At 40.5% G+C, this 13,453-nt stretch overlaps 1 protein-coding gene across 1 annotated transcript in view; it reads left to right on the top strand.

Annotated features, from left to right (window-relative positions):
• Positions 1 to 7,010: 7,010 nt before the first annotated feature.
• The window catches only part of LOC145996958 (uncharacterized), a 41,762-nt gene continuing 35,319 nt past the window's right edge, over positions 7,011 to 13,453 (top strand). The window contains exon 1 of the mRNA XM_083133550.1: positions 7,011 to 7,641. Coding sequence (XP_082989676.1) covers positions 7,187 to 7,641 — 455 coding nt within the window. The 5' untranslated portion in view covers positions 7,011 to 7,186. The remainder of the gene's footprint in view (positions 7,642 to 13,453) is intronic.

Raw genomic sequence — 13,453 nt, 5'->3', positions numbered from 1 at the left:
AAGGGAAGGAGGTATTTTTAAATCTATCTCCAAATTCACATTGCCATTGTATTATTATACTTTAATTAATTAACAATACTCATAATTAATTAATTTTAATTACTACTAATAATACTACTAATGCAGCTGCTGTTACTACTATTACCACTACTACTTTTAAGTAGTAGAGATCTACATAAATATATTTATGAAAGCGACAGAACAAAATTATTTTCTTGTCATTCGATTTTTAACAAATTCCAGGAGCATTTCTTTTTTGTTCTTTGTTACGAAATAATTGTCTAGTCAACGGTTATTTGTATATGATAGGTGAGATATTTTAAGTGTGAAGATAATCCATAAATCAAGCAAATATATTAAAATAAATTGAAATAATCGAAGTATGGAACTCATCCAAGGAGCCGTGGTGATCTAGTCCAGCCATGTCAAACTCAATTCGTAATTAGGGCCTCATAACGATAATGTCAAAACTCTACGGCCCCCAATTTCTTGAAGTCTAAAACTAAAAAAATCGCCCCTGGCGGGAAAGGGGGGTGGGTTCCAGTAGTTAGACTTGCAGTATCAACAATTACATAAATTATGTAGAGAGTATATACCCCCCCCCCACACACACAAGTGCCAAAAATTAGCAACCGGAACAAGATGTAGGAATTCTCCTCACACCCATATCCATACCATCCTACTTAGAACTGGATGCGTACACGATTACGTAATGAAAAATATTTTATAATCCTCGTATGTTTTACTGAAATAGATTAATACAACTACTTCTCATAGTAAGTTATACTATTTTACATCTTTGTTTCAAATATAAATAGGTTAAAATTGTGCAAATAGTTTTGCAAGAAACAGTATATAGACAATTCTAGTTTCGTTTCCCAGAGATTGGACACCTTACTTTTTCAGAAACCAGCTTCTCAATGTCCGCATTATGCTTTTGTGATCAGGAAAATCTTAATGGAAGCAAAGCAGTCATTTTTGATAGTTCGGCTCTTTTATTAATATTCACAACAGAGAACAGCTGTTCACAAAGTGCTGCCAAACATCACTAAAATTCCAGCAGCAAAATTGCTTATTCGAGTATATTGCTCTGGGAGATGAGAAAAATCTATAGGAACACCCACCTTGTGATATTTCTCTTTCAATACTGAGTGGCATTGTAAGGCAATAAGTTCCATTTGATAGTTGGGATTTGCACCCGCAGCATCCAAAGAAAAGAACAAGAAAATTGCCCTTGGCACTCGTAAGTTTTGATACCTATTTTCAGATTTATCAAGTAGTATTTTTACTTGGAACCAGTATTGGCTTTTAGTATTCCAGAGGAGTTTGGAAATGACTGGAATTATCTTTGGAAAATGGCCAATTCCTTGAAAATATCTTCTCTTGTAATTCTGTCGCGGAGAGGAATTATGCCGAGCAGTTTTGTCACATTGAGATGAGAATTGTCACGAAGGAATACAGCTAACTGAGCTTTACCCCACAAACGTCTGTACTTTCATATATTACAAACGAAAAGGCAACAAAAACAGCAATTTTTGCTTTCCATTGTTCGTTGATATTCCCTGCTGAGTCATCAATCCTGTCTTCAACTGTACTTCTGATTTTAAATCTCTGACTTTGTTTTGATTTTTGTTATTGATCGTCGCTTTTCTGCCACTTTTGGCTAATTTTGACCATGAGGGTGAGATCTATAATGAAACTGATGAAGACATACCTACGCAGAACCCGGGACCCCTGGCGTCATAACTCGATACGATGGCCAGATCCGGATCCTAGCGGATCCGAAATCCGGATCCGGTTGGTTCCGGATCCTAAAATTTTTCGGATCCGGATCCGCGGATCCGGAATTTTCAGATCCGGATCCGGATCCAGAATTTTCGGATCCCGATCCAGTACTTTCGGATCCGGTTCCAGACTTTTCGGATCCGGATCCAGTACTTTCGGTTTCGGATCCGGATCCATTTTGCACCACCTCTCAAATGTCAAGATGAGGACAAATTGAAGTGGGGATCTGACCCCTGTGTTCCCCTCCGATTTACATGGAACGTGGCAGGTGTATAGTAGGGATGGTCAGATCCGGATCCTAGCGGATCCGAAATCCAGTTCCAGAACTTTTTTATTTTAATTTGTAGAATCGTAACTGTAGAACAATTGTATAATTTTTGTATAACATTTCTATCTTGTTATATGTGTTAAAGGTTTCATTCTGGAATGGAATGTCTCACATTTATGTGTGTTTTCATTCCCCCCCTTCATATGTCAAGATGAGGAGAAATTGAAGTGGGGATCTGACCCTGAAACCACGTAAATATGGCATAGGAAGGAACAGAGGGCATACGGACTCTCTATACACCTGTCAAATTTCATGAGAATCGGAGGGGGACACAGGGGTCAGATGATCCTCACGTCAATTTGTCCTCATCTTGACACTTGAGGGGATTTTGCCCCTTAAGACAGTGTTTAGCTGAAACAAAAAAACACGAAATTCTTCCTTTGGGCCCCTCTATACACCTGCCAAGTTTCATGGAAATCGGAGGGGGGCACAGGGGTCAGATCCTCACTTCAATTTGTCCTCATCTTGACATTTGAGGGGGTTTTGCCCCCTAAACCCGTTTTTTAGCTGAAACAAAAAAACACGTATTTCTTCCATTGGGCCCCACTATACACCTGCCAAATTTTATGGAAATCGGAGGGACACAGGGGTCAGATCCTCACTTCAATTTGTCCTCATCTTGACATTTAAGGGGGTTTTGCCTCCTAAAACAGTTTCTTAGCTTAAACAAAAAAACACGTATTTCTTCATTTGGGCCAGTTTATACACACACCTGCCAAGTATCATGGAAATCGGAGGGGGGCACAGGGGTCAGATCCTCACTTCAATTTGTCTTCATCTTGACATTTGAGGGGGTTCTGCTTTGCCCCCTAAAACCGTTTTTTAGCTGAAACAAAAAAACACGTAATTCTTCCTTTGGGCCCCACTATACTGCCAAGTTTCATGGAAATCGGAAGGGGATACTTAGATAACCTCCCTTGTAATTATTTAACACTGCATATATTATAATGTTTTATTTTAATTTGTAGAACTGTAACTGTAGAACAATTGTATAATTTTTGTATAACATTTCTATCTTGTTATATGTGTTAAAGGTTTCATCCTGGAATGGAATGTCTCACATTTATGTGTGTTTTCTTTTCCAATACATTCGAATGAATACATATTCGTTTCAATGGCATTTACAAAATCACCTCTGACATTTTATGTTAAACAAGTAAGATTATTTTTGTGCTCGAGTGTGTTAGCCGATGCGTAGCAAAGTATTTTAGGAACAACACTTGAAAAAAATTCTTGTAGGACTAACGAAAAATGTCTTTGTAATCGAAGATCATAATACCTTTTAAGGTGTGGTAATATTATAATGGGATTGAGATACGAAACTCTCGGATCCGGAACTCTGGGATCCGGATCCGAACGGATCCGGATTTTTCGGATCCGGATCCGTTTGGCCATCCCTACGATAGACTAATCTCGTCGCCAAGGGGTCCGGCTGAAGCGCTGGAAGTAGCTTCTTACAAGCACATAACACCGGCAATCTTCAGCGGAACTTTAAAACTCCGCTGACACGGGAATCTACCGGAAATCGTACGAAAAATAAGTAAACTCAGCCTTATGAAAAAAGCACGGTTAACGGCGGGATGCGGACTCGCCAACGGCTTTAACGATCGGAAATTTGAATCTCCCTTAAATAGTTCGAGAGAACATTTCTCAGCCAGTTGTAATCAGAAAGCTATCGAGTGTATAGTTGCTGCCTCCAATCTATCGTCTGATTTTCAATTGTTACGTAAGGAGTTACCACGGGAGTTGCGCTCCCGAAAGAGATTTCATTTTAGAACCGTTCCTTGTCTACTAAATCAACGAGACGATCATCCGTACAAGACATCAGAGGTAAACGAACATTCCTTTATTCGTTTTCTATTATTCTCATGACCCTGCCAGACCAGTCAACCTAAGTGTTAAAATCGAATGCTTAAGTGTTCTCCTTATTTCACAGGGCCGAGCCCCCTTTGCTTGTTTACGTGTTACCTTCGTTTCTCAGGGGTGTTACCCCAAGCGAGTAGCTTTACGCTGGCATAGCCTAAGTCAGATCCCAAAACCCGGGTTTTTTTTATACGATGTAAAGACCGGGATTCGAACCGGGGACCCCTGGCGTAGTAACGCACTATGCTAACCACTCCGCCACGGAGGTCAATAACTGTATTTCGTGACAAAGATTTTTTTTTCTGAATGGATTCACTTTGTTAAGACACAAAATTTCAACGCATTTCACTACTCACTTCACAATTCACTACTCACTTCACAAAGAAAATAGGCGATCTCTTATTTCACTTGAAAAATTCTATATTTATCTTTTATAGTCCTTTTCTTACTCCCACAGGGCTAAGGCAGCGACACGCTTATCTGAAACTTATCCAGAAACTGACTTTCCTTCGAGGCAAACCCTTCACAATCAAGAAACAGACTCATTGGCTACAGAACTACACGCTTCCCTCTCCCAGCCAGCAATATTTGTCTGTTTCATTTTTTAAAATTTCTGAACTAACTTACACATCTTAATGGATTTGATTGATTGATTGAGTTGGTGTTTTAAGTCCACTTTATGCACAGAAGGGCTAATTGGGACTACAGTTTAAAGTGGGATCCAAACCACTATGTGCCCCCACCGGGTATCAAACCCGGGGCCCCTTGATTACAACACCTTAATGGAATACAAGAATAGTATATATAATAGGTATATTTGGTGAAGTTCGGATGAGTCGCAGGTTGTTTCATGAGAAAAGGAAATGTGGGACAACTGCATATATATAGATAGATAGTCCTGTTTCCATGAAATGTACTTAGGGCCAAGGCTGGGGGCCGCATGTGCGGCTCGCGGGCCGCGAGTTTGACATGGCTGATCTAGTCGGTAGGGCGTCTGACAACTACGCGGAAGATCCTGGTTCGATTCCCGGAATTGGTTGGAATTTTTCAGCCCTTGTCCCCGCATAAAGTGGCTCCAGGGCTCACCCAGCATCCAGGCTGCCGGAGCGTGGTGTTGATCACATCACCTCCAAAATGACCGCGATCGAGAATGTGTAGGATGCTACTCCTACATGTGCTTTCATGGCACGGTGCTATATGCACGGGGAAATTGACATTACTTTTACCTATGTAACTCACCCAGGATGATGATGAGGCGCGATGTAGAATACATGTTGCTAAATTCCACTGAGTCTATTCTTGCGTTCAAAAGTAAGTTTAAAGACATTCCAACACATTTATCACTTCTAGGCGATTCACAAAGCACTTCAACATTATTTAGTGATGTGGATATAGATTCAGAGTTTACAAAGGGATGAGAAATCAGTACCGAGAAGAACATTCGTAATATCAGCGCCACACTGCGACGAAGAACTTGCCAATGGCGTAGAATTTTCACAATTCTCGCGAGAGTCACTGCATGACTTTTTACAATATATATATATCAAAATTTAACTTTGCGGTCGTTTAGATTGTTTAGACATATCGACGGATCCCAAATGATACGCGTACTTTAAAGATTTATGAGAAACGCGCCAACACCGCTCTCAGAATCTACCATGCACATGCACGATAATTGACATCTGGATTGTCTCGCTGTTCTTACCAACAAAACATTTTACAATAATTAAACTTATTGTCATTCGAATTCAGAAATTCAAATGTACCGCGGTAAACAATGGGAAGGCGTATTCTTGTCGGCTTAGCCTTTGATCTTTGTCTGCATTAGCCGCTTAAAACGAACCAAGAATTTTCTTTAGTTAAATCTCATTGTTCACAGAAAAAAAAAACATTGTTGGAGCTGAGATACAAAATAACTTTCTTTCTCTTTTAAATCATATTTGCCCTGATATTTTATTTACAATAATTCGTGTTTATTTTCAAGGCATTCATTAGCAAGTCATAAGTTTCCGAAAATTACATTCTCATGAACTTAAGAATTAACGCAACGGCATAGTAGTTCGAACGGGCTAAATATCGTATGTTTATGAACAAAGAGCACTAAACTTGATGTCACTTGGGTCATCCGTAGCTACTATGGGTCGATAATACAGAAATTTACATTTTACACCTCGCTTTGTTTCTTCTGGTTTCGAGCATGTGTAATTCAACGGTAGAGTATGAATCGGAGAAACTCCCAAAATTATAAAGAAAAATGTATTAAGTGCGAAAGCGCATGATATTTATTAATATACACTATACCCTACCTGATAATTTAATGTTACCGTATGGTTTCCTTGTAATAAGCAGGAATATCCCCGTCGTATTTTCGTCTTTTTTTTTTCTTTTTACAACACTTTAAAAAATATAATTCCTGTAAAGAAGAAATCCCTAGAGGTTGCGAGACATAAAACAGATCAAATATTTTTTTTAATAACCATTCTTCTCGATAAATGTATATATATAAAACAGAGAACCATATTTACTAGCCATGTGGAAAAGTATGATATCATGTAGAAAAAGAGTCAGTTATTAATAACAACTATAAAAATGAAAGTAGATTCGCGCGGAATTATGCATTATTCCTTCCGGATTCACAACATTAAAGCACTTAAACTGTTAAAATTGATGATGACGTAAACAAATACTGTACAAATTTTAAAGTCTTTTTGAGTTCCATATATTATCTGTAGTTGAAGATCATCTTTTTTTAAAATCTTAGCTTTACAGCACTGATTATTCATATATCATGTTCAATCATAATTTGTGAGGTTAAATTGAAATTAAGCTTGCAGTTTAATATAATAGCAGCACGTTCAGCATCAAATTTCCCATGTATTTAAATGGGAGAGCAATTGCTCATCAAAAGCTTGAGGACATAACAGGTGTGCTGCCACCTACCGTAACTTTCGTTGACTAGGCCCATTACATCATCATCTTCCGCTCAACGAGGAAAACTGCGTGGAATCCCTCTCCCCTCCTCTCCCATGCACACAGCATCATGGAAGAACGGCTTATTTTTTAAATTGCGTCGTTATTTACAGCGATAGATGCCTGTGCGCACTGGTGTTCATGTGGGATGTGGCTTCAAACATGCTCTAAAGAAATAATCACAAAGTTCGTGCAGTGGATCAACAACTAACGCACGAGTGAAGGTGTCAAAGCCACAGCATGTTATCAGCGTGTTTGCTCTTGTTATTTGTGCCGGCGTTTATTGGAGTAGTGTCTTCGACTGACGAGTGCGACGCTTTGGCTACGAACAGTTCGAACCTGCGAGTGGTTAAGTACGAGTGCGACGTTCTATCAGATTCCAAAGCAAAATGCTCGATCTATCTTGTGTCTCGGAACCCGAGAAAGGACGAATCTTCAGCGGATAGCCTAGAGGTTGTTTATCTGGATTATGACTTCCACTTTATCCTGCAGAAGAGTTCCAATGAAGCGAAGAAATGTCTGCTCCTGGACCAAATCACCTTCGCCAGACGAATGGACGATGGAAAGAAGGAACGAAAGGACGTCCCGATTCCCAGCCGCTTGTATTACATTCTCGGGAATGCTCACGAACTCGCCACAGACATCAAGATTCCAAAGAAGTTAGTCGGGCTCCTGGACTGTACGAAGAAAAGCGGGTAAGTTATGTTTCAGTGTTGCCAAGTAGTGTCAAAAGGCCTGCTTTAGACGGAAGCATTTCCTTTAACATTTATGCTACGAAGATGCTACCAAAATTCTTATAGTATTATTATTATTATTATTATTTGTAACAGACGTACTTTATACGGAAATATTTCATGTAACATTCCGGTTAGCATTTGCGATTGCGATGCGAAACGTGCAGGCAACAATAGATAATATATAGGCTGCAGGAGATGTCTGCCTACTGTTTACAAGAAAACAACTAAAGTATTCCTCCACACGTTATAAAATATGTATTTAAGCAGCACCATTGATTTGTGCCTAATACTGTTTCGTAGGAAACGTTTTGCTTCTCTGTTGAATAGTTATTGGGTTATAAAAATTTGAAGTGATGCATTGTTTACATCGCACTCGGACACCATTACAACTGAACTCATGGCGTAGAGCTCGCTTCTGATTGGTTGTGTCACGGGAGATGTTAAGAAAAGGTAGTGATTACTGCTACAACTCTTTTAAGCATTACTAGGGTTGTGCGGGATAGGATTTTTTTTGGTCGGGACTGGAATTTTTTTAAATCCCGACATTCGGTTAAGGAAATGATCGAAATTTCCAGAAGCTCTGGAAATCTCGAATTCTACACGTCATTTTCACCTTAAGTGATTGTTTTTGCATTTCTGGAATAAAAAGTAACAATTTCGGATAAGTTTCAGACACTTAAAAGCAGAAAACGTCGAGAATTAACTAGCTACTTTTTAAGAATGACCATTCGGTATTTCCCGACTGCTCGGGATCCCTGTACTAACCTGGGTCAGAGGGGCTAACAACTTTCACTATAGTGGAACCACAAGCAAAGAAAACTGCGCAGCAGGGGATGCTATTCCCGCTTCCCGCGCTGCGGCGGCACGTGAAGGTCTTCTGCTAGAGTGACGTCAAAAAGGGGAACCCTCAGCTGCGGGTCGCTTAATAACATGTAAAATCATACGAGTTTATCGCCTCATGGAGGCGATTATAACTCTTGGGAAGCAATGTTTATAACATGTAGTTCTTCTTCACTGCTTTCCCGTTACTTCTCAAGTTAACTGAGGATGGCAAACTAACAAATTCATGCTGAATTCAGCAAAAAGGGAATCCATGTCTTTGGTTCTTTAACACTATTTGTCTACACTTCTACACGCAGCAATAAAGTTAGTTGGTTGGTTGATTTGGTGTTTTAAGTCCACTTTATGCACAGTAAGGCTAATCGGGACTGGACCTACAGGTTAAAGTGGAATCCGAACCACCATGTACCTTCACCGGGTATCGACGCCGGGACCCCTTGATTACGAGACACAGCAATGAAGTTAAATGATTATTAGATGAGAGTCTCATCTTGAGACGAGCACGATAGATAGAACACCCGAAAAATTGTAAAGTGAAACAATTTGAAATGCCTGTGTGTGCTGGAGGGGGGTGGGAGTAGAGCCTCGTGCGCATATTTTCATGCAAATAGTTTACTAACTTAATTAATTATAGCGTGGACATAACTGCAACAGGATCGAGAGAGTAAGATTGAACGGAAAGGATTAAGCAAATCCCTCTATATGTATATAACCGGTCTCCATGACAGCATAACGCTTTAGGAAGCCAGAGGCCCCAGTTTGAACAATAGTAAGGCATATAGCAACGTTTGTCTCATTCTCCACTCATTAGTTCATCATTCATCCTCAAAGTAGCGATCAACCCAGTAGAAATTCGTCTTTAAATGAACGACACATACACACATATTGATTTGTTATTATTTCGTTTTTCTGCTACTTCTGGCTAATCGCGAAGATGAGGATGAATCGTGATAAGATGAGGTGGTTGAAGGGACAATCATAAACATGTAAGGACAACACAATACGAGCCCCACCAAGGATTATAATGGCCACGATGTAACGAGTGCACTCACGGTCCCCGAAATGACGTGTCAATCATACCCCGGCACGGGGCCAAACGTCGTTATGTGTACGGGAAACCGGTCGTGACTCACGGTCCAGTTATCAAGTTCGGTACTGAGACGGTCGTTTATTGTCATACTATTGCGAGACGGAGATTAATACCTTGAAAAGTTACACTGTTTTGTTTACCTTTGATATGTAGATTCGAACAATCATAAAACACTAATAGCATAATATCTGGTACCTGAAAAACGTCAAATAACAACACTGACGAACGGTAAAAAGTGAATATATATTGTAACAACAAAAAAAAAATATTGCAATCAACAACTGTTTACAAAGCCTCCTCACTCTCACAACATTCACTCTATCTCTCTTTCACACACATGAGGTATTTTTACATGTGAAGTATGGATACAAATCATGGATCCCATTAACATATCATTCCTTTTAATTTTTAAACCTTTATGTGAATTTAGGGCATTTGTCTGTCAGCTCCTGTGCTCTTTTAAATTAACTTAAGTGCCAGCCCTCGGAAAGCGGTTAACTAAGACAATTGGGTCGGCGTGGTTAAATCTTTCGTTCGAATGAACGTACGAGTCGTAAGCACGACATTATACAAGTTTCTCGGACGGGGGTATTACACACAAGCCTCTCTCGTCCAATGAGAACAACTACACAATTACATAGTGATGCAAAAACTTAATTGGCTCCAGCTGCCGGAAATACACTAATCAATCGTCGGCGCGAGCAAAAATTACCTTAAAAACCACTATGCAACAAATAATACTACTTCATGCGCACGACCTTGCAATAAAAAAAACTACGCTTTCCACAATTAACGAGGACCCCTCAGTCAACTATTGACGAATTAAATGGCGCGACGGGGCGGTCGGTTACACAAGAAATGGAGCACACTTTGACAATTTATACTAAATATTAAAGAAATGAAATGGAGCTTCCAACCCTGAATGCAGACAATTAAATTAGAACATCTGAACATGAAATTACCCTTTTTTATAACAATACCAAAAATTATCAGACGCGGGGGTTAGGTTCGGGGTTTCCTGAGTAACTTTGCGAATAAGTGAGACTTCGGCGTTAACTGTACGGTGTTGATACTAACGACGCACGTTTACATGTACATGAGACCCTCTGAAGTATACTGTACCAGACTCTGCTACGTGGCGTGGTCATTCATCTCTCCTGGACGCGGGACTTGCACACGGTTCCTTTGTGGCGAAATTGTCCTCCGAGGTCGATCGCGACGAAGAATAATTGCGACGATCTGTTGTACTTGCACCTCCTTAGTACTTCGGGCGTTCCTCTTGCCACTAGCGTCGGGTGTACGTGGTCACGCGTCGGTTCAGAATCTCTCTGGTGACGGGCTTCGATTCGGCGTCGTTCTGGAAGCGTCGTTCTGGAGTCGTCCTTCAATCTCTCCCTCTGGCTTCGATCGGCGTCGTTCTGGAGTCGTCCTTCAATCTCTCTCTCTGGTGACGGGCTTCGATCGGCGTCGTTCTGAAAACGTCCTTCTAGCTTTGGGCAGTGTTTGGCTTTGATGTCGTCTTGGCGTTGGCTGACTGGCTTCATCGGAAGATGGCGATGCATCGTTGCGGGGTCAGGGAAGTCGACAGATTCCCTTCTCAATCTCCTTTAGCCGCCCATGATTATGTAGTTAACGCTTGGCAAAAAACAAATCACCGCGTAATCTTCACCAAAATAAGGCGCACACTGGTAACTCTCTATCTGCAACTCGCTCGTGGTACGTAAGGAAACAAAGTCCACGGACACAAAACAATAATCACGCGAGAGTGTAGCGCGGAGCTGCTCTCTCTATGAAATCCGGGTGAAAAACTGTCTCTGGGATGGTAGCACCGCATATATATAAGAGATTCAAATTCGTCCGTTGAAACCCACGCTAAGGTGGCTTCGCTTCGCTTTCTCAGGGGATGGAAATGACCTCTGTCCATTGTCTTGAAAGGCGCGGTCGGCGACGCGTCCTGGATCCTTTCAGAGTTGGGCTCCAGCTGGTTTTCCTGGTCATCCGTGAACATGGGTTCGAACGCCTGCTGCGACTCGAGCCCGGTAGCGGCGAAAATAATCTTTCCTTATCTCCGCGTTGGTGCAAATATGTCATGTTCTAGGCGGCGGCTGTCACTCAGGAAAGACCCGGCTCCAACTCCCGACGTCTGGCTCGGATACAAGTTTATCCACAAAATAAAATCAAACCTCACACTTTCATGTTTGTGCATCAAATGAATCAATAAACAAAAATAATTTATATCGAACTGCGTTTCTCATGTCACTAGATACCGTGACAACGAGTCCAGACGCCAGAGCCTCGCTAGTCACTAGTATGTAAAATGCAGTCCAGGGTGTACTACGTGGAAATTAATACAATTGGGCACTCAGGATATATATATATATATATATATATATATATATATATATATATTGTGTGTGTGTGTAATGACCCTATATTTAGGCTTTTTTGTAGTCTTTGGGTCCTGTCGAGTTGCATCCACGGGAAGCTCCAAAATTTCGGTGTTGTGTGTGTGTGTGAGTAAAACTATTATTATTATGAAGTTACAGTTACGCAATAATAAACTTCTAAGCCGTATGAATGCAAATATTGCCATCAGTTTCAATAATACGAATGTCTATAACAGTATCCTTCTTATTTAATTTTTATTTAACACGTAGTGTTTTTTTTTTTTTTTGATACGGAAGAAACATGCATCAAATTATGTCAATATATTGTACATATATTCAGGTAGTGTTGTATTTTAAAAATTTCCAGCAGTAGAATTTCAGCAACTTCTTTGCAGGGGCGACTTATTGTTGACAAGAATTAATTGAAGTTACTGCTGCATAACATAATAAGTACGAGTATATTGCAAAATCATAGAGAAAATGTAGTGGGCGGAGGATGGCTATGCAATTTATCCTAGTGGGGGAATTTTCTTTAAGAGGATTTTCTTAACTAGAGAGATAGCATTCCAAAACCTTTCCCTCTTTGAGCACTGCTGCCTCTCCCGTGAAAAAATCTTGCGGGCCTCCTTGTCAAATTGCGTCATTACGAGGCAAATATTATTTTATTATTTTTGGGTTGCTTTCCTGTAACTTTTACCTAATTGGAAGGCGAGGATGAGTAATGAATAGATGAAATAGATGTACACCTACAAAGGGACACAATGTCCAAGCGGGACTCGAGCCTTAAACCTTCGCTGGGTAGCGAGATCGTTACTGAACCAATTAACGTTCTCATCTATTTCTATTTTGAGGGCTTCCCGGATGGCGTAGTGGTGGCGTCATCGACTTATAATAGAGGGATCCCGGGTTCGGTACCCGGTGGAGGCACGTAGTGGTTCGGATCCCACTTTAAACTGTAGGTACAATTAGCCTCAATGTACATAAACTGGACTTAAAACGCCAATTCAATCAATCTGTTTTAATATTTCACGTCGCTTTTTGACATATAGAGCAAACTAGGGCAATGAAATGAAAATGAAAGATGAAATAGATAAGACACACAATGATACACACCCATGCCTCAACCAAGGTTCGCTTGTGAGTCCATAGAGCGTTACGCTAGCGATTCCTCCAGATAAGGGATATACGATAGACGATTTGACATACACCGAGGGGGTTCATACCTGCAGTTGGGAACATTCAAATGGAAAGTAATTGCTTCCAGTTTCCGAAAGCGACATGGCTTTCATTGTTCGGTATAAGCCAACTTCGAGGCACAGATTTCTCCCAGATGTCAGAAAAATCTGCAGGTCCAGTAGTAGCGATCAGGTATTCGTTTACAGAAGTGCTTGTGCTGTTTGTCTTGAATACGAGTATTAAACCGAGTAATTTTAGGTCGTATTACGTGTATTCG

Source organism: Lepisma saccharinum, chromosome 13 (genome assembly GCF_977018435.1).
Source record: "Lepisma saccharinum chromosome 13, izLepSacc3.1, whole genome shotgun sequence".
In the NCBI taxonomy this organism is placed as follows: Eukaryota; Metazoa; Arthropoda; class Insecta; order Zygentoma; family Lepismatidae; genus Lepisma; species Lepisma saccharinum.
Note: the sequence above shows the minus strand (reverse complement) of the source record. Positions and strands in the feature narration are given on the sequence as shown.